We start from the raw sequence: 20781 nt of genomic DNA on the forward strand, positions 1-20781 counted from the left end.
ACTTGGATTTTTCAATACGCGTCATGCTTTGTGTAGTTGAAGTTTCAATGAAATGGAAATGAGTTGCTCAGAAATCATTACTATTTGTTGTGATGCAATCTTGCGGATTTCATTATGATATATACCCATAAATTCCTTAAATCATTCTGATTTTACAGCAGTTAATCATTAGAAAGTTTTCTCAATAGTATAACCAATCCACGATTTTATGTTACTGAAATACAGAGTAAACCAAGAATATTTACTCCCAAGAAAATACTTTGTGTGGTCCAATTACCTAAAGCATTCATGAATCCATAGTCTTGTCATGGCATGCTTCGTGTCGTGAAAATCCTTATGAGCCCTTAAAAGACCTTGGAAAATCTGAAATTCAGATGGTACAATCATACACATGTATGTCTTTAACTGCACTACAACAATTAAAAGAAAACACACATTCCATTTTAATGTAAAAAATTTAGCATCAAATAAAATGATTTTTGCATTCCTCAATGTATATTCCTAGAATGTGAAAAGCAAACCTTTGAGATGTCCCTCAAGTTGAATAGGTAGTGGATTTTTGTGGGTGTGGGGAGGAACTTCTGAACAACAGCCTCATACATTTCAATGGTAGCCTGTGTCATGATGTCTCCGATGGGTTTGACCTCCTCCTCAAAGTCCTGCAGTTTCTGGTTGATCATGCTTCCAAAAATTCTCTTTATCTGGGACTCCTGACATAATCATCATTAAACGTTCAGTAAGGCTAAAGCAACACAAAACTAACAACTTTTTTTTTGTTGAAAAAGTTTGAACTATGTCTATCCAATAAACTTGAAGCATCCAAAACATAACGTACATGTGGGAATGTCATGTTGACGAGATTAAAGCGACTTTGGAGCCTTCTTGAAATGACCATTCTGCCACCACCTGGAGGTCCCATACCAGCCAACAAGAACATGTCCTGGAAAGCATACCCAATCATCCATTAAAACATAGTCACAACTCACTACTTTTTCAATATTTTGTTGCCACCTAAAGTCTGAAGCACTGACCTTGATGTACTTCTGAGTCTGTTTTTCCCTGTCGTACCAGAAGCCGTAATCCAGCCACAACCTCATCAGTTCCAGAGGAGGCTGGGAGCCAAACGTATCCTTTGCTGGCATGTTGAAGTCGTCCATAAATGTCAGCAGTTTCTTTCCACCTATGGGGACGTACACACCTTTAGTCCTCTTCTCCACGCGACTCTCAATGATGTCTTGCACATTGTTGGAAGAAGTCTACAAATACACATTTACAGCTTGACAATATTTTCACAATAAATGGTTAGAAATACGCATTGTAAATTACTGGTGTGTATTACACATAGCCAGGTACTGATCTGACTGCATGGATTACATTAGATTGTACATATCAATACACTTTCCATTGTTGGCATTGATAGTGAGCCATAAAAAATTAGATCTCTGCTAAGACACTTGTCTCCATTCCCTCCTTGACATTGCCCCACCACATCTTTTTTTATTCTCAGACAGAGTCCTCGGATATCTTTAAAGTTTTTTTTCGGTCCCATCAAGTTCGATATAATGAGGTTTGACTGTGTTTTCCCACAATATGCTCAACCATCATATCTCCTAAGCTGTTTACCTGACCTGACATGTTGACTGTAAGCTTTTTACCTGAGCTGACATGTTGAATGTAAGCTGTTTACCTGAGCTGACATGTTGACTGTAAGATTTTTACCTGAGCTGACATGTTGACTGTAAGCTGTTTACCTGAGCTGACATGTTGAATGTAAGCTTTTTACCTGAGCTGACATGTTGACTGTAAGCTGTTTACCTGAGCTGACATGTTGACTGTAAGCTTTTTACCTGAGCTGACATGTTGACTGTAAGGATGCTGTAGACCTTCGAGTCCAGTTTAGAAAGCGTATTCTCCACCATGGATGTCTTTCCTGTTCCGACCGGTCCTACCACCATCACCGGATTGAAGGACCGCACCAGAGCGGACACTAAGTACTGATATCGCACAGTGTCGACTGTCGGCACAATCAGTTTGAAGAAAGGTACACTGGGTAAGAAAAACACAAGATGCCCATGGGCCACATCACTCATCTACGCATATTGTATACATCTACATAAAATCATTATCATAATGTTGAAATCAATTCTGCATTTGCTATAGTTCTTGGGAAGTATGAACCCAACCTAAAAGACTAAATGAGGGTAGGAAGGGGGAGGGGTACCACCGACCTTCAGTTACCTCTTCCATCCTGTAACCAGTTCCTCAATTGTCTCTGTGACGATGATTTTTAAATGTATTTTCTATACAGGGGTCATTGTTTTTTAATAAATGACAATCTAATTAAGATTAGATCCTTTGATCTGCTCATGTATATCGCTACGCAATGTGTAGTGTTATAAGTGAGCGCATCAAAGGATCTAATTTTAATTAGATTGAATAAACCACTTTGGAATGTAAAGATGCTTAGTGAGTCAAAATAATGTTTTGGGTCATGCACGAATGCCTATTATGTGAATCAGATATACTGTGAGTTGTCTTCATTCCATGGTGCTAAATTTTCACGATTTGTTACTATGGGTACCATTGCCATGGTTTTAATTTCACATTATAGAAAAATCTCCTTTTTAAATTTAGATAAACAAAAGCATTGAAATAGTTTTAGTATGTTATTCATTATGGTTTTGATTTCACAGAAAAATGATCAATTGTGAACATGGTGAAATTAAAATCATCATGTTAATTTTACAATCGAGAAGTCAGGACAATAAGATTCCATTTTTCTCTACACAATGACCTTGATTTGAGATACTACCATTTTTCTCTACACAATGACCTTGATTTGAGATACTACCATTTTTCTCTACACAATGACAATCTGAGATATTAGTCAGAAGCCAGTTCTTAATCTTGGATGACCGTCTATGACCCGTCTATTCAGAAGACATGAATCACACAATGTTTCACCCTTCGTACCTCTTCACCACCTCCTTGTGACACATAAACCTTATTTTGTCAAGTATATAGAAATATATCAAATTCCCTTCAAAGATATAGTTCATACAGATATTTCAAATTCCTGTTTATATACCCCCCCCCCCCCCTCTCTTTCACACACATACACACTTCATTTGGTGGGAGGGTGAAGTGACATCTAATTTTGAAAACCTTTGTAGAAGAAACCTGATTTAATCCGCAATCTTACTTTGGCTGATATTTCCACCCTGATTTCAGCTTGTCTTCCCAGTGGACCCAGGTTTTGCCTTTAGGGTCAACAAAGTATTCATAGATCATGTCTTTGTTGGGGAATGTTCCCTCCATTTCACGAATGTAATTGTCAATTTTTTTACGTCCATCCTCATCCACTGAGGCACAAATTGACCAGATCATGCAGAACTGGAACCACAGTTCTACCATCCTTACGAAGTTTTCACTGTCATGGGGGTCCACCTACAAGCAAGTCAATGTGATATCTAAGAAATCTATTCCTCTTCTTTCTTTTTCAACCACTATCCTACTACATGAAATGTTTAATTTTCTCCACATTCAAATGTACAAAGAATGAATCTCTTTTCCCAATAAATAAATGTTGACTTTACAAAAAATTTACCTCAAGACTCAGTCGCACATACATTGTACAGTTAAATGGACCAATTTCTAAATGCCATTCGACAAGAAAATGCTGTCATTTCATAATTCCTACTGTAGTTACTAGATTCTGATATTATTGGGTTGTTTTTTTAGTTTCTGAGAAATGATGAAAAACAAATCCTCTGAAGAAAACTCACCCCATTCTCTACAGTTCCGAGGGAATCAAATAATTTACAAAGAGACGACACTCCATTCAGCTGAGCAATGGGAATCAGTTCTTTACAGTTCTGTCGTTTAAAGTCCAGAATCTTCACCAGGTATTTATCAAACAATCGACGGAGCTCCTCAACAAGAGGCTGGCAAAGAGATAAAAAGCAGAAATCACAAATCGTACCAGGAAACATCTTTCTTGCACTAATAAAACTTCGAGAAATTTAGAGTGTAAAAGTCTTGAAATTGGTACTTCAATTGACCAACTACAACGTTTACACATTAGCCGGATATAATGTGTGAGGGTGGTAAAATTCATAATTTTGTTTTCAAAGGTAATATATTTAATTTAAAAACTTTATTTCATTTGAAATATGAATAAGTAACTAATTTTCTTTATTTTTTTTAAATTCTTTATTTGTTACAACATAACAATTAGTATCGCGTTTTATAATCGTCAATCACCTTAAAGAATTTGATTAGAATTAATTTTAAAATTCCTCAATCCCTAGGTTGGGGTATTTAGGACTCCCTTACAATGGACGGGTCATCCCCTAGGTTGGGGTATTTAGGACTCCCTTACAATGGACGGGTCATCCCCTTGGTTGGGGTATTTAGGACTCCCTTACAATGGACGGGTCATCAGTGATGCCTTACCTTGTTCTCCTTCTTCTTTTCCAGCCAGGAATCTACATACGGCTGCCATCCAATGTCTACATAGTCAGCATACACCATACCACACCGCGACACCGTGGCAGGGGACGCCACCGCTAGATCCTCCACTTCAAACAGAAGAGACACTTGCTCTGGCATGGCAATACGTTCTCCGTTGATCAAAGTCAGGATCTTGTTGTCGTCCATAACAGAGTTCATGCTTTCTATCCAGAGAGTATCTACTGGTCCATCAAATACCAGCCATTTCTCTTCCGGCTTCTCATCTTTAAAAAAAAAAAACAATCATCAATTAAAGCTAAAACTGTGTACTTCTCTAATTACAAAAAACAATCATCAATTACATCTGAAACTTGTAAGGTATTTAAGGAAGAGTAATATCGGTTATACAAACCTGCACAAGTCTGTCTCATCACACTTGACAGTACTCCGTCTGTCCATTCATTGGTATTGATGTCAAATTCACCATACAGCTCTCCCAAAGACAAAGACTTGGGATTCAGAGGAAAATCCTTAAATGATAAACATCCATGTTTACTGGTTAATATAAGCTGTTGTCAGTAGTCAGAAATGTCCATGTTTCATTGGTTAATCAATGTTACATAAGTAAAATATATAGCTATACAGTAGACAAAGTGTAGTGATGATGGGAAATCTTGTTAAGTAAATTCTGTATGGGGGAATGTTTACATACTTTCTTCATTGTACTCAATTTTGTGAAGAAGAAAAAAACGGTATTGACAAACTCAAAAAAAATATGTCACTGTTAAAACTTCCAACAGCGTACAAGCATGCCCTAAAATAACTTACCTTAACAGCCTGATAAGAGGCTCCCTCTTTGTTCAGTCTGGTCATGGTGGCCTGCAGCATTCGCCAGGAGACTGTTTTTCCTGACTGTGTATTACCGACAATCATGACGGAGTGTCGAGAAGTCTTCGTCTCGTATAACTGTATGACCTTTGTCAGTGTGTGGTTATTCACCTGCAGGCAGTTACTCTTCAGCTCCGCCGTGATGGCTTTCTTCATCTGAAAAGTTTATGTTTAACATCACTTGTTGTTCTGACACAGTATCTACTTACCACGCTAACTAGCATGATAGTTATCAATATCACACACATGATATACTGGATGATAAGATACCTCTGAATAGTCGACACAGTATCTAACTTACCACGCTAACTAGCATGATATTTATCAATATCACACACATGATATACTGGATGATAAGATACCTCTGAGTAGTCCATCGTTGGAGTTTCTACTCCTGGGAATAAGTCAGACATGATACCATTAAACAATGGCAGATCTGTGGAGGTCAGTTTGGCCACATTCATGTCTTTCATGGACAGAAGCAATATCTGAAAAACATACCATAGCTTTTTATTGAATCACTTACCCTCCACATTCTAAACTCATCGAAGCAAATCAGAGCACCTCAAAATTCTAGATTTGATGAAGTCCCAACAATTATCATATATTGTGTAATGGAAAATGTTCACTCCAAGTTATTTTTGCCAAAACACATTAAAAACAATTTTGCTTTTCATATTTGCCCCCAACTATTTGTTAGTTCCATCACAGGGGCTTCTTATCCATTTTGTTCTCAATCTATATATAAATATCTAACAAGGGATGACACGAAAATAGGATACCGGTTGTAAACAAAGCTCAAAATCACCTTAGTTCCAAGAAACAGATCGAATCTTCTTATACAAAGGGTGTTAAACTTCTCGTAATACAAGTCCAACGTAGTCCGATCCTTTCATATTTAATTTAATGAGTTTTATAAACGAAAATAATTCAAGCTGTCTGCGTTGTCGTCGATCACGCACAGGAAAAGATAACTCCTGCAATGAAAGTAACTTCCAGCTTTCGGAAACTCTCGGGAGTGTTTATATTTAGACGAAAAATCTAGAATTTTTTTAACGCAAATAACGGTATTTAAAACGGGATTTGTTTTTCTTTGTAAGGTAATATTTTCTTTCAGCCTGATTTTAAATGCAGTGTACAACACTCCAGTCTATAAAACTCATTAAATCGAACATAAAAGGATTGGACTACGTTACTTTCATTGCAGGAGTTATCTTTTCCTGTGCGTGATCGACGACAACGCAGACAGCTTGAATTATTTTCGTTTATAAAACTCATTAAATTAAATATGAAAGGATCGGACTACGTTGGACTTGTATTACGAGATGTTTAACACCCTTTGGATAGGAAGATTCGATCTGTTTCTTGGAACTAAGGTGAATTTGAGATTTGTTTACAACCGGTATCCTATTTTCGTGTCATCCCTTGTTCCCCTGTGGTTCCATCGGGTAAAGAGTAAGTTCATATTCGCCGAGTTCTGAATTCACTCATTTAACATGAGGATAAAAAGGGCATTGGGGGGTGGGGGTGGGGCAAAATTTGACCTATATAGTATTCTTTAAACTACTGTATAGTATCTAAAGAGTTAAATTTCATGTAAATCTGAAAATAGACACTGTAAGTTTACTTTGTTTACAGTGCATTTATCAAAACTCTTTGTATCAAATACTACAATCATATTCAACAGACCTCTTCATCCGGCATGTTGGGGTTGGATCTCTTCTTGGAGCCAGCATATCTCAACACGGACACTAATGCACGTAATCCAAAATCATAGTGGTCCTGTTTTGACAGTTGTTGTTCAGCCAATGAGTACAGAGTGTACACTTTCTTAGCGAGGACCTGCATGAAAAGATAAAACAAAGATTTAATATAAAAAAAGTAACACACGTTTTTTTCTATCGCTATAGTATTAATTTTTTCATTTCTAAGTTAAAACGAGCACATTAAATTTTTATTTAAGAATATTATTTACCCTAGTATTTCCAAAACCTTCTCCAAAGAGAATGATTTCAGAAATCATAGCTGAATCAGGGACCACCATAGCAATGGGACGGAACATCGATTTCAAGTTGTCAGGCAATTCTGTTCTGCCAGCATATCCTTGGGACAGAAATACAAAAATGGTTATTAGCACATTTGTACATGTAGTGATGGTGCAGTGTAAAATTTGTTAATATGAATAGGAATTATGAAGTTAACACCCTCCACGGTAGAAGATATGAAATTCTGTAAAAATTGAGTTGAGCTGAGGTAGTTTACCTGGGTTCATTGTAATGAAGATACCACAGGACCACACTAAATCAATTTCTCTTCCTTCAAACACAAATCTGGCTTGTCCAGTCGACAGAGCCAGTAAAATAGCCAGGATCTGCTGAGCGACCACGGACAACACTTCAATGTTGATTCTGTTAAACTCATCAAAGCAGCCCCAAGCCCCAGTCTGAAATTAATCATTTTTGCTACAATAATTAAGAAGAAAAATTCCAACATATCAAGGACTTCAATATGATGCTCATATCACACAACCATACCATGAACTAGATTTCATAATAGACTTCATGTTTTCTAGAACCATAGTCAAACTAATATGCCACAAATTACATATACAGGCAACACTATATGTATTCTGAGGGGGGGGGGGGGGGCATCAAAAATCTAATAACTTAGAGGTAGAGTTACACAATTACTTTTCCAAATGAATCTAGTTCACAGCAGATAACACACAGTTCCATGACAACATACCTGGGCTAGACCTGAGAACATTTTGCCCATGGATTTGTAGTCCAGACCCTCCGAACAGTTCACAACGATGACATACATGCCCAGGGACTTGCCCAGATCCTTAACAGTCTCAGTCTTGCCTGTTCCTGCTGGACCTTTAGGACTTCCTCCTCTGTGGAGATGAAGAGCAGTGGTCAGCGTGACGTAACACCGATCGGTCAGTGGAGTAATGACCAGACGTCCAGAATTTCCTAGATACTCATAACCGTAAGGAAATTGCGTATTGGTCTGCTTTACAACACAGTTGTCAATGGGAGGCTATAAAAACAAAAAAACATTTTAAAATGGGTTAATTCACAAAAACTGCAGGGTTCAATTTGTAGTCTCACAAACTGTCTAATTTGGTAATCCATTAAAACATGATAAATTACAGATCAGTCGTACATGCATAAATTTGTTGTTATAGATTAATGCCCTATATGCATGCAGATAAGCAAAACTAACAATTGTAAACATTTGGTCAAGCCATGAGGCCCATTATTTCTATCAGATAAAAACTGCCTATAAAGTTAACTTTTTTGACAATTTTTCAAACTATCAATTCTGTTGCAGAATATTTCTTTATCATATTGAGCTTCAACCATTCTTAAGAATTATTAAGAATATCAAAGCTTAAGTATGATACCCATTAAGTGACAAGCCTCAATCCAATACATAATGATTACAAAAGTCTTATTTAACAAAGAGATATGTGATCAAGTTGTCTACATTCGATGCACTCCCAGTCAAACTAATGCCGGATATGCTCAAGTCAAGACAAACTGTTTTCTAGAAATTACTTACACCTATACCAACCATGTTAATATCAAAAGCTGTAATGTCTCTTAAAGTCAAATAATTTAACTATTATTTTTCTCAAGCCTCACTTGTAAATTAAAAACACACTTCTGACAAATCAAAGACATCAGACTGTTAAATGTATGCTCACCTTTTCCCAGTAGAGCCTCAGCTGACTGAGCCACTCAAAGGCATTCTCATCCGACACTCCACCTTTGATTAGTTTTTCTATAATGTCTCTAGCGTGAATCTCAATTGTCACAAGAGCCACAATTTTCAGTCGTTGCATCTTTTCTAACTTTCCTCTGATGGCTTCTGACAATTTGTTCAACATTGCTACTTGTTTTTTCTTCATGGTTTTCAGAGCTTTTTTGTCTCCTCTGTCTTTGGTCAGCCTCAGGGCTTTCTCCACATCAGCCGTCCACTGGATCTGACTGGCCGTGATGCACAGCTGACCAGGGTGGTCCTTGATCCACTTATCCCTCTTGGTCATGCCGTGCTTTTGTTTAAGGTTTCCTTTACACTTTTTCAGTTCATCTTGTAGAGTCCACCTCATAGTCTTCTCCACATCACACAACCATGACTGTGAAACAGAGAAAGTGTTATACACAAAACAACATAGTCTTCTCCACATCACACAACCACGACTGTGAAACAGAGAAAGTGTTATACACAAAACAACATAGTCTTCTCCACATCACACAACCACGACTGTGAAACAGAGAAAGTGTTATACACAAAACAACATAGTCTTCTCCACATCACACAACCACGACTGTGAAACAGAGAAAGTGTTATACACAAAACAAAGACAACCTACAGAAAAATGAATACTGTTAAAACAGACACCATTCTAAGATGATAGGTAAAACAATACATGTACCAATCACACCAAAAATATCATAACTGTACAATATCTACATCCCATAAAGCTGTCAGAAGAAGACAAATGGCTCATCTCTTATGATATACACAAACACAACACAACTAAAAGGATGTGATTACTTCTTCAAATTGTGATGAATCCTTTACATTCAATGTTAGAAATTTAAATTAAGTCTAATCTCATTGCATGAGACGAAACAAAATACACTTTAACATCTAGTTATATTAATTATAGCTAAGATAGCAAAAAATGTTAAATTATATTAAAGATACCAATATCATTTATGTAGATGTAACTAATTAGCTCAATGTAATGTCTCAATAATTACGGAATATAATTAGAAGCTTGGGAACGTATAAGACAAGAATTGTTTTTCCATACCTCTACTGGTCCATCCAAGTAGACAGGTCTCTCATAGGGCACCACTTCTCCATCGGATGACATCATAGCATTGGCTTCCCACTTCAGTCCAGGCTACAACACAGCAACATCCAGTCAAATACCACCTTATTCAACAACTCAAAACCAGAGATGTCATATTTCATCCGTAAAAAATGCTCTGTTATACAGGACATAGTTTGATTACAAGAAAAGGTGGAGATAACAAACAGTGATCAATCTCATAAACCCTGTAAAAAATACAAAATAGAGAGTAGGGCAAACACGGACCCCTGGACATACCAGAAGTGGGATTAGGTGCCTAGGAGGAGTAAGCATCCCCTGTCGACAGGTCACACCCAAACAGTAATAAATCTCATAACTCCTATAACTATAAGGAATAGCTGGGCAAACACGGACCCCTGTATACACCAGAGGTGGGATCTGAGGTGCCTAAGAGGAATAGCATCCTGTTGACCGGTCACACCTATCGTGAACCCTACATCTGGATCAGGTAAACGGAGTACTCCGTAGTTAAAATCAGTGTGAAAAGAACGGCCAAACTATTGGTATATGAAACATATTGGACTGAAAAGAAAGCAGCCTGCATTTTGAGAATCCAATGGTGGTGTATAAATAGTAACCGAGATACTGAAGGTTTATAAACAAGAAATCACCCATTCATGTACATATATCATAAAATTAATGGACTAGCAGTGTTCACACAACCTGTGCATGATCACTAATGATTATTGTGCATTACACCTATTTAATACCTAGTATGATGAGCTAGACATTGATACTTTTTATGAAATATCTATGGGTCCTGTAAGTTGACTTGGAAGCATTTATAATCAGCAATTCAATATTCATGAAACAAGATGAAAATTAGAGTGTAGAAATTTGTAAGTCCTGTGAATTTGCATGTACTGTTGTGATCCAGTGAATTTGTGTGAACCGCTTTGAGGCTGTGAATTTGGAGTACAGCCAATATGTATGACATCAGATTCTACGAAAACAATGACAACACTGTTCAGAGAAGTCTATCAAAGTTTACCTTGTTCATATCTAAGCTCTTAATGTTGTCAAAGCATTTCTTGAGGTGAGGCTGCACTGCTTTGGGGTTCTTAGACTGTCCCAGAATCTCTAGTAAATCATCATTGGACAGGAAGTAGAAGCGAGGGAAGATCTGACGTTTTGTTTCCAGATACATGTCCAACGATTTCTGAATCTCCTCTAGCTTGACATTCATGTCGTTCAGTTCCTCCAGTAAACCTGTTCATAGACACAGCACACAGAATATCAAGCAAGAGCATTCTGGGAAATTTCTAAAAATAGTTTGAACATTTACAGCAGGTGATCTTACCTTCATGATGGGTTCCTCTAAGAGCGTTGCGGTCCTTATTGAGCCTTGTCATGATGACTTTCCATTTAGCATTAACATCATCAAAATCAGCAGATTCCCGTGGCAACTGTTTCCTGATGTCTTCACCCAAGAAGATATTCTGTTAGCATTTAGAAATTGAAAAATGTAATAACATTAGCGATTAAAAACAAATGGACTAAAGAAAGTGGAAGAGAAAATGTCTTTGCACGGAAATTAAGTATAGGGCATATGAGTTTTGGACATTTGTGAGTACATGTATAGGATACGCAAGTGATTAACTATATCAAATTGCTGACATCTATAAGTAAATCACTTTGTAATTATTCATTACAAACATGCTGATTATGGCTGTGTTTTATTTTACAGGATAAATGTAAGAATGTGGCATCCCAGTACACAGTCCATAGTTTTTTCACATGACTTCAGGAATGTGCAATGTTTTTATGTATTGACTTATTGGAGGGTATGTTTAGTCCAACAAAAGACTAAACAGTCTAAGGATGCAGCAAAAGACATAATATCTGAAGAAGTCAGTAAACAGAATGTTTTTCATATCTCTTATTTTATTACAAAAAAATCTTAAGTTACAATGTGGATAAAGTGAATCTTTGAATTTTATTTTATTGCAGATTTTAACTGCGTGTATAGGACATACACTTATATTGTATGCAAGGCAAATCGTGTCAAGATATGTATGAATACAAAATCAATGTGATGACATTACTTTTCCTACAAATTTGTTTTCTTGTAAATCGATTGGTTCAACATTGAATTTCAAGGGACTACTCAACATTTGCTTTCTCTATTTCTATTCAATAAAGATGTGACAAATTTCAACATGCCTCGAGGTACATCCACTGCCTCTGAACTGTGAGCAGCATCTCCACCACTTCCAGGATGTGAGACAGAGTCCTTTCCCATTTATCAACTTCCTGTTCAAAGGCCTTGACGAATCTGGATGCTTTCATTGTAGAGAGCTGTACTTGGTTGTCCTCAAGAGCAGTAAACACATCATCTGTGCTCCTGTTAAATCAGACATACCGGTAAGTAAACATAAAGTTCGTGCTCCTGTTATTTCAGACATAGCGGTTCGTGCTCCTATTATTTCAGACATAGCAGTTCGTGCTCCTATTATTTCAGACATAGCGGTTCATGCTCCTATTATTTCAGACATAGCAGTTCGCGCTCCTATTATTTCAGACATAGCGGTTCGTGCTCCTGTTATTTCTGACATAGCGGTTCATGCTCCTATTATTTCAGACATAGCAGTTCGCGCTCCTATTATTTCAGACATAGCGGTTCGTGCTCCTGTTATTTCTGACATAGCGGTAAATAAACATACATGTAAAGTTCTGTGTGGTTACTTCTGTAATGACATCACATACAACCAAAGGCTGCATGGTTTAAACTAGAGAGCCATGCATGCAATAAAACATTGAATTTTTCAACTTTTGCATATTTTGATGCATTTGAGAACAGATATGTACACATGTATGCCAAATGAAACTGAAAAAAGACAATATATCATAATAGCCTTTCTTGGCCTCCATAAAATTCAAAGCATACCGAAAAGACAAATCTAGGGCACATACATAAAATCTATTTAAGCTTGTATTCAATCTGGACGAATGAGTGTGTGAAAAAATACCACCTTTTTTATCTTGGGGGACATAAACAATTTACAAATACTTCTCAAAACTGAAATCTGCATTCTGATACACAGAGTATGATTCAGTCAATGATTTAGATAAATATTATATACATTGTAATGTGTAATATGTTTCTCATTATATCAGAAACTCGTCATAGATCAATACAGTGAAACATGGTTATAGTGAACAACCTTATAATGAATTCACGCTTACAGCAAAGTGAATTTCATTACATTTCTGTTTGTCCCTAGCACTTTGCTATAAGCTTATTCAACTGTATGACATACAAACAGACAGATAGACAAGGCAATTATAGACAATCTGAAACGAAAACCTCACATGACCAATGTTTATACAGATAGAAAGATGGACAAATTTCAAAAATCAGACCATAAACAAGAAGTTTATATTGTAAGGAATATAACAGCTGTCTGAAACCGATAATTAAGGACCTTTGTTCACATTGTCCAATCGCAATGCAGTACTCACCTGACTTTGAAATGACCTCTGTCTTTATAAGATGTGATGTCTAAATCTGTAACCTCCCATGTCTTGCCAATAGCCTCCAGACCCTAAACAATAATTAATGGAAGGATATCATTTTATGATTGTTATCAGACTAAGTGTCCTATTAACAAAATTATCATCAAGATCCAAACTCCCACCTGTTCTATGGCCAATTCCTTGGTCGCAGCCCCAGAAATATCCCCAATAGTTTCAGCATACTGGTCAAATCCAAATTCGATGATCTTCTCCAAAGTGAAATCTTCCGATTTGTGATCAAACTGACGCTGCATCTCAGTCTGTTGAAATACATATATAAATACAGTGATTGTACAAGCTTATTTTTAATACTGTAAGCATACTTATTTCTGTAGGTCAAAATTCTGCAGATTGACAAAATTTTGTCAGTGGATACAAAGAGCATGTGCAATAGTCCTGCTGATTGTACATCTGAGCTCTCGAGAGACAACTGACATTAACAGAAAGTCATCCACACTGAACTCCAGGACAACCTGCATGTTTTAGACTCATCTCTGCCTATCAGTCTAAAATTAGACACTTTGAATCACTTGAAACTATAAGTATTATATATAAATACTTTGAATCGTTTGAAATGATAAGCATCATCTAAGTATTTTGAGTAGTGTTTCATTCTCTCATTGTTTTAATTAACTCGTCATTCATTTGACATGTCCCATGCCTAACTGATTATCAGTAAGTTACACATTGCACATTAAAAATAACAACTTCACTTTGGTGTAAATACTGCAGACTTCCTGTGACCACAGACTCTGTCTAAATTGTACCATGTGGAAAGTACTACTAGTTTGTCTACAGTATACACTACTATACTTATTGATTAATATTCTAAATTCATTCTATTAATCCTTAGATTATCTGGTAATGGATTCTTCTCACTTTCCAGAGGTAGTCCTGAAATTATTCCCCCTACAGAAGTCTAGTTTCATCTGTTCTGTAACAGACAACTCTGCTAACCTGAATCTTGTCCCAATGACGCGGCCTCATAGCGCGGTTCTTCAAATCATTAATCAGCGGCATCGTTCTCTTAAACTGATCCACACGGTTTCTGCTCGTTTCCACCACTTCCCAATTTTTATCCTGAAAAAGACATGATTCCATGGTTTATAACTTAACAGTTCTCAAAGATATTGTATGCGTAAAATCAGCATCATTTCTACATGTTCAGAAAATTGACGGCTACAACCTTCAACTCCTTGCTCATCCTGTTGAGTTTCTTGAATATTGACTGCGAGGAATTTTCCATGCTCTCAGTCTGAAGCTGTACAAACTGGTTGCCTTTCCAGTCTCCCCAGAGGCCTTCCCATTCCTTGTTCAGGTTCCAAATCGTCTCAATCACTTCCAGATCCTGCAATAGATCAGGTGTCAACAACATCAACAACATCAATTCACATGACTAAATTATTATAGACCAGGTGTCAACAACATCAATTTACATGACTAAATTATTATAGACCAGGTATCAACAACATCAATTCACACAACTAAATTATTATAGACCAGGTATCAACAACATCAATTCACATAACTAAATTATTGAAACACCCATTTTCTGTCTACCCACTTTCAGATCTCTCAGTACTTGGAACTGCTGCTTCTGCCAGTAAGACTTGACATTTAAATCATTCAAAAGAACAAAACTGTAGGCAGTAAGAATAATCTTCATTATGAGAGTGAGCCAAATATATGTAACCCAAGTCAGCACCCTGCAGTAATGAAGACCCACTAATCTGAAACAGCGAGTCCATTTAGTTACCCCATTAAGTGTTGCTTACTTTCTCTAGGTTAGCGATCTCCTTTGAAGGTGGCTGATCAATCTTGAATATGTTTAATCCCTTTCTTATATTCTGCTCCTGCTTTTTCAGCTCCTCCATTTGAGATCGGATGATGTTGATGTTTTCCAAGGCATCTGGAGTGGGTATGGTACTAGTGAAGGGCCCCTTGGTTACGAACTCATCCACCAAATTGTGGACTTGCTTCTTGAATTCTTCGGACTGGGCCAGCAATCCACTTCTGAATTTTTCCTGTGCAAAAATGTAGGACATTCACTTAACAAAACCACATAGCATGCTGATTTGTCATAACATTAAATGCTACCTATTTCAGTATAAATCATGAGATATATATCACAATGTGAGTAAGTCTGTTCATAACAGTACTATATATCATACTGTACATAGTAAGGGCCTAATATAATCTCCACAATGACGGTCATTCTCTTGAAGCAAATTTATTTTGACGAGTTTGTATGCACAATTTTTTGGCACATTATCTGAAGACATCAAGACTTCCTGGATTCTTAAAATTTTGTTGAAGTGCACATCTTTTTATTCCTTTCCTTTTCACAAATACAGGGTAAACTTCATGAAGAAGATTTATATTGAGACAACAACTGATAGACATACACTGTACACAACTTGTTTAGTGAAGTCAAACATTTCTTGTGAAAAGCAAACACTTAAGTTCCTTGTACAAATAAAAAAAAAATCAACAGAGATGAAATGTTCTATTTTTATAACATCAAATTAAAAGAAATTGTGCAAAATTAACTGTAAATATCATTTAAGTTTTGTCACAAGAAAATTGAACTTTGGAAAATTAAAACATTTTAAATCTCAAGGATTTCATCTGCACTTTCAAATTTTTAAGATGCCTAGTTATGTCCTTCATTTCTGTTTACAGTGATTTCAAACTTGTTGAAGTAACCCCTTCAATACAATAGAACATTCATAAATCTTACCTTGTGTTTTTTAAGCATTTGTTCAGCATCAATCAACTTCTGTTGGAATACTATCCAATCATTGCTTAGTTCTGACAACATGGTTGTCACCTCCTCTTTGATTGGTACTTCATACTTTTCCAGGATGCTGAACTGATCATGAAGTGGTGGGAATTTGGCTTCGGTCTCCCCAAGGCCACCATTCAATTTCTCCCACAGTCCGAGGCTCAGCCCCAACTCGTCCAAAGTCTGAGGGGGTTTGCTGACACTGAAATTACAGGCATCAATTAGCCAATGAGACTATCACGTATATACACACACACACACCATTACACATTTCTTCAACAACAAAAAAACAATCTTCACAACACTTCACCTGACTTTAGGCACAAGGCAATATGCCTTTCTTCTCTGACCAGAAGGTAAGATAATACATTGTATATGTAGAAAATAATCAAAAGTCTCACTTTTCTCCATTCTCCTTAAGGAATGTGTGTAGCTCCTTAAGTCGGGTGGTGGCAATGGTGCTGAGCAGTGTAGTGAACTTGTTCTGCCACTCCGTGCAGTGACTGAGGATAGCATACTTCAATGGAGAACAGTCCAAGAGAACAAACTGAATGTTCAGAATGGTTTCCTGCGTCTGCACGTTATTAGCCACTTCATCATACCTGTCAAAAGGAACAGAGGTCATGAGGTCAGAAGTAATGCATTCAGATGTGTTGAAAGAACTGAGAAGTCATGATTTTATGTGGATACTGAGTGGAACAGACCTAGCAATATCAGCATCAAAAGAGGCCACCTGGGGGTTGAGGTTCTGGTATCTTTTGATAAACATATCTTTATTGATTTCCCAGATCTCGCGGTAATTATCCCAGGTGCTCAGGTAATTCTGTAGGTTCTGGGCATTAGTTGCCATGCCTTGATTTATGACTGTCTGTATCTTCTTGGTTTCCTCATCAGATGATATCATGGCAAATATGGCCTGCAAATAAAAATATGTATGGTTTCTTAAGTTTTCATACTTTTGAAGAAAAAGTGTATTAAAACAAAATACGAAAAAACAGTAGTACCTCCTTTGACGATTTCTTCTTGGCTAGGATAAGAGGAAGCCTGTTAATGCCTTTGATAGAGCTAGTCAGCTGACTACCAATTCCACCAATCACAGATGCTAGCTGCTTCAGAGTTGGCTGGAACTCCACCTACAAAAAGAATAAATCCAAGCATTTCTCATCGGATTGTGGATGTAACAGAAAAAGAAATACATAGTATAGCAGAATACAGTGAAACCCAGTTATAGCATATCTACAGGGCCTGCAAAAATCAGTTTGTTATAACCAAACTTCATTATACAGTAAATCACAGTTAAAGTGAACCTACAGGGCCTGCAAAAATCAGTTTGTTATAACCAAACTTCGTTATACAGTAAAACACAGTTATAGTGAACCTCCAGGACCTGCAAAAAACAGTTCGTTTATAATAACCAAACTCTGTTGCAGTAAAATTTTTTGCTATTGTTCCCTCATGGGGTAATTGATATGAATAATTAAGTGTGAATTTGTTATATGCATATTCGTTTTCAGCATGTCTTCTGTACAAGAGGAACAAAACATGAATACCTTGTCACCCTGCAAACAGACTTTGACTCTGAACAGTGGGTTAGGTGCTGACTTTCCATCCCCATTGATTGCCTTGGACAACTCCTGTAGGGACCATTTCACATTCAGTCGGAATGCCTCCTCCACCATGCGGTCCATTTTTTCCAGGTAACGCACCCAATGCTGTTGTACCTTTACACACATTAAACAAATAATTACTTTTCTGCCTGTATGCTAACAGATTTTCACAACAACAAAAAATTGCTTTTTTGTCTGTATGCTAACAGATTTTCACAACTACAAATAATTGCTTTTCTGTCTGTATGCTAACAGAATTTCACAACTACAAATAATTGCTTTTCTGTCTGTAATACTAACAGCTTTTCACAACAACAAATAATTGCTTTTCTGTCTGATTTCACATACATTTACATACATGTTTATAATGAAAACTGTCTCACCTCTTGCCCATCTGTTTTGAAGATTTCATATGTTTTCTTCATGACTCTAACTATTTCCATATGCATAGTCTTCAATTTCTCAGCCGTAAATTCTCTATGCTTTGCCTACATTGAACAAAAAATATTTCAAGTATCCAAGAACAGAAAATATTAAATAATTGTAATTTATATGTTAATTGGCTTCATGACCTTGTTTCCTATGTAGAATAAAGAAATACAGATATAAATCTCCCATAGAATGCCCCTTCTCTCACTACAATCACTGTACATGCATATATCACAGTACAATAATGGTCTACAGTACTATTATTAGCACCTACAAGATTTGAGTTATTCTGCCCAGAGTGGTTTTGGCTTGGAGGACCTATTTCTAATTCATACTAATAGAATACAGACATGGGATAGTAAATGCACACTCGCAGAAGGATACGAAGCCCACACAGATATCTGGATCCACTTATTTAATAAATGTTTCCTAAATTGTTGTCAGATTGTCTTTACACAAATCACCAGGAGGATTACTGTTGATCTACTAAGATTTGGACATCAGAGAATTCGCTTTAATTCCGTTACCTGTTCTTCGTCAAACTCCAAATTCTCATAGACTTTGCGGTTGTCAATCTTGATGAGGGACAGTTCACTGATCTTCACGCACATGCTGGATATCTCCTGGTTGGCTCCCTTGTAGTCGTCCACCATGGACTGGATTTTGGCAGCATTGATCCGACAGTCCGTCACAAAATAGTCAGAAATTCCTTTGGAAGCCCATGTCAATTTTGTCAGTCCTGGATGTATTTTCTTGTCCAGGAATCTAATTCTTTCCCTGAATAAACCTCTCTCTTCCAATGACAATGCAGCTATGATCCTAAAATAGAATTCAGTGAGACTTTGTACATACATATCCTCAATTTTTCTTTCATAACAGTTTATACACATTCTTAAAAATGCTTTGAAAGATTTATTTTCTTCTTCCCATAATATCCCAAACTATGTGTTGGGCGTTATTGCTTTAAGCTCATATTAATAAAAATCCAAATAATGCCTCATTTTCCTGAGTGACTTACACTTTTCTCTGTGGATTTTTATAGACAATTGTTTCAGATTTTTTACTTAAAAAGCTTTCTATCACATATGTCATAAAACAATATTTCCAATAGGATTCAAAGCTAAATTGATGGACCAATATTCTTTAAGAATAAGATTACTTCTTGAAAAATCTCTTGATTGAGAATTTACTACAATGATTCTCTTCAATACAATACCCGGGTTTATGAGTTTTAGTTTTCCACTAATGAAAATTTTGTTCGGGATAATTGTACATCAGACTCCTTTATAAGTTCAGACAGTCAAACACTAAGTCCCTTTTAATTTACACAATGCATGATTCACCTTTCATCAATGAATATTTCTAAGACAACTGCAGATCTGTCAAATTGTACCTGTTGTAGTCCCTGACAACCAAAAGAACATGCTCTCGGAGAGATCTTAGATCCTCCCGTTTATTGTAAACATTGGTGGCATAATGAGGGATCTCAAACATCAGGCGTTCCCAGTAGTGAATTTCTTGGAACATCTTCAGCAAGCCTCTGTAAATATGATGCATAAACAGTGGTACATTCATTATAACATCTAAGTATGTCTAAAACACGTCTTTATGTAGTATTTTTCATACTATTGTCTAATATGCAATTAATTTTTTAAAAACTTTGGAAGAACACAGAGGCCACCATCTATAAGCAAAGTCACAAAGTACTCAAAATATTCCAAAAAATACCTGTTGAAGTTGATGTCCAACATGGGTGGTCTCTCAGAGCTTCGACACATAAGGGGTACCTCTAGAAGTTTCTCAGGCTCCTATATGATGTTGAATGTAACAGTTACATACAAGTTAATTCATAAATATCATACAATTTGATTCATAAACAAAGAATTGAACCCCCCCCCCCCCCAAAAAAAAAATTCCAACAACATGTATAATGCATCATACTGCTTCATATTTCTATAGAATTCAAAAAAAAAGATATGATGATGAAATTATCATATCCACCTTATCGACAGTTAGAGTCCATTCATGGAATGTTTTTCTGATGTACTCATCCAAAGCCTGGCACAATTGTTGATACTGAGTACGAACTTCTTCACTTTTTCCTGTTGGTGGTAGAAAGAATGCTCTGTCCAGCACCTACAAAATAACACATCATACAATAGCATTCCTCAGCATAGCCCCTACAAAATATTTCATCAATCTGCAGTATTCTC

The 20781-nt window shown here is 36.6% G+C and overlaps 1 protein-coding gene across 2 annotated transcripts in view; it reads right to left on the reverse strand.

Moving 5' to 3' along the window:
• LOC125659630 (dynein axonemal heavy chain 2-like) overlaps nt 1-20781 on the reverse strand; it is a 59598-nt gene that overhangs the window by 26247 nt on the left and 12570 nt on the right. For both annotated transcript variants that reach the window (XM_048891366.2, XM_056149695.1), the window contains 35 exons: nt 20570-20704; nt 20297-20376; nt 19962-20108; nt 19096-19387; nt 18523-18627; nt 18083-18253; nt 17537-17665; nt 17237-17448; nt 16934-17134; nt 16488-16734; nt 15523-15771; nt 14934-15095; nt 14705-14827; nt 13870-14007; nt 13694-13776; nt 12395-12575; nt 11532-11670; nt 11223-11440; nt 10169-10261; nt 9053-9484; nt 8086-8382; nt 7603-7783; nt 7316-7443; nt 7030-7182; nt 5703-5828; nt 5281-5496; nt 4865-4982; nt 4456-4736; nt 3786-3944; nt 3203-3447; nt 1848-2046; nt 1032-1256; nt 836-940; nt 522-710; nt 278-363 (listed from right to left, as the gene is read on the reverse strand). In XM_048891366.2, coding sequence (XP_048747323.2) covers nt 278-363; nt 522-710; nt 836-940; nt 1032-1256; nt 1848-2046; nt 3203-3447; nt 3786-3944; nt 4456-4736; nt 4865-4982; nt 5281-5496; nt 5703-5828; nt 7030-7182; nt 7316-7443; nt 7603-7783; nt 8086-8382; nt 9053-9484; nt 10169-10261; nt 11223-11440; nt 11532-11670; nt 12395-12575; nt 13694-13776; nt 13870-14007; nt 14705-14827; nt 14934-15095; nt 15523-15771; nt 16488-16734; nt 16934-17134; nt 17237-17448; nt 17537-17665; nt 18083-18253; nt 18523-18627; nt 19096-19387; nt 19962-20108; nt 20297-20376; nt 20570-20704 — 6245 coding nt within the window. The remainder of the gene's footprint in view (nt 1-277; nt 364-521; nt 711-835; nt 941-1031; nt 1257-1847; nt 2047-3202; nt 3448-3785; nt 3945-4455; nt 4737-4864; nt 4983-5280; nt 5497-5702; nt 5829-7029; nt 7183-7315; nt 7444-7602; nt 7784-8085; nt 8383-9052; nt 9485-10168; nt 10262-11222; nt 11441-11531; nt 11671-12394; nt 12576-13693; nt 13777-13869; nt 14008-14704; nt 14828-14933; nt 15096-15522; nt 15772-16487; nt 16735-16933; nt 17135-17236; nt 17449-17536; nt 17666-18082; nt 18254-18522; nt 18628-19095; nt 19388-19961; nt 20109-20296; nt 20377-20569; nt 20705-20781) is intronic.

This window comes from Ostrea edulis, chromosome 9 (genome assembly GCF_947568905.1).
Source record: "Ostrea edulis chromosome 9, xbOstEdul1.1, whole genome shotgun sequence".
In the NCBI taxonomy this organism is placed as follows: domain Eukaryota; kingdom Metazoa; phylum Mollusca; class Bivalvia; order Ostreida; family Ostreidae; genus Ostrea; species Ostrea edulis.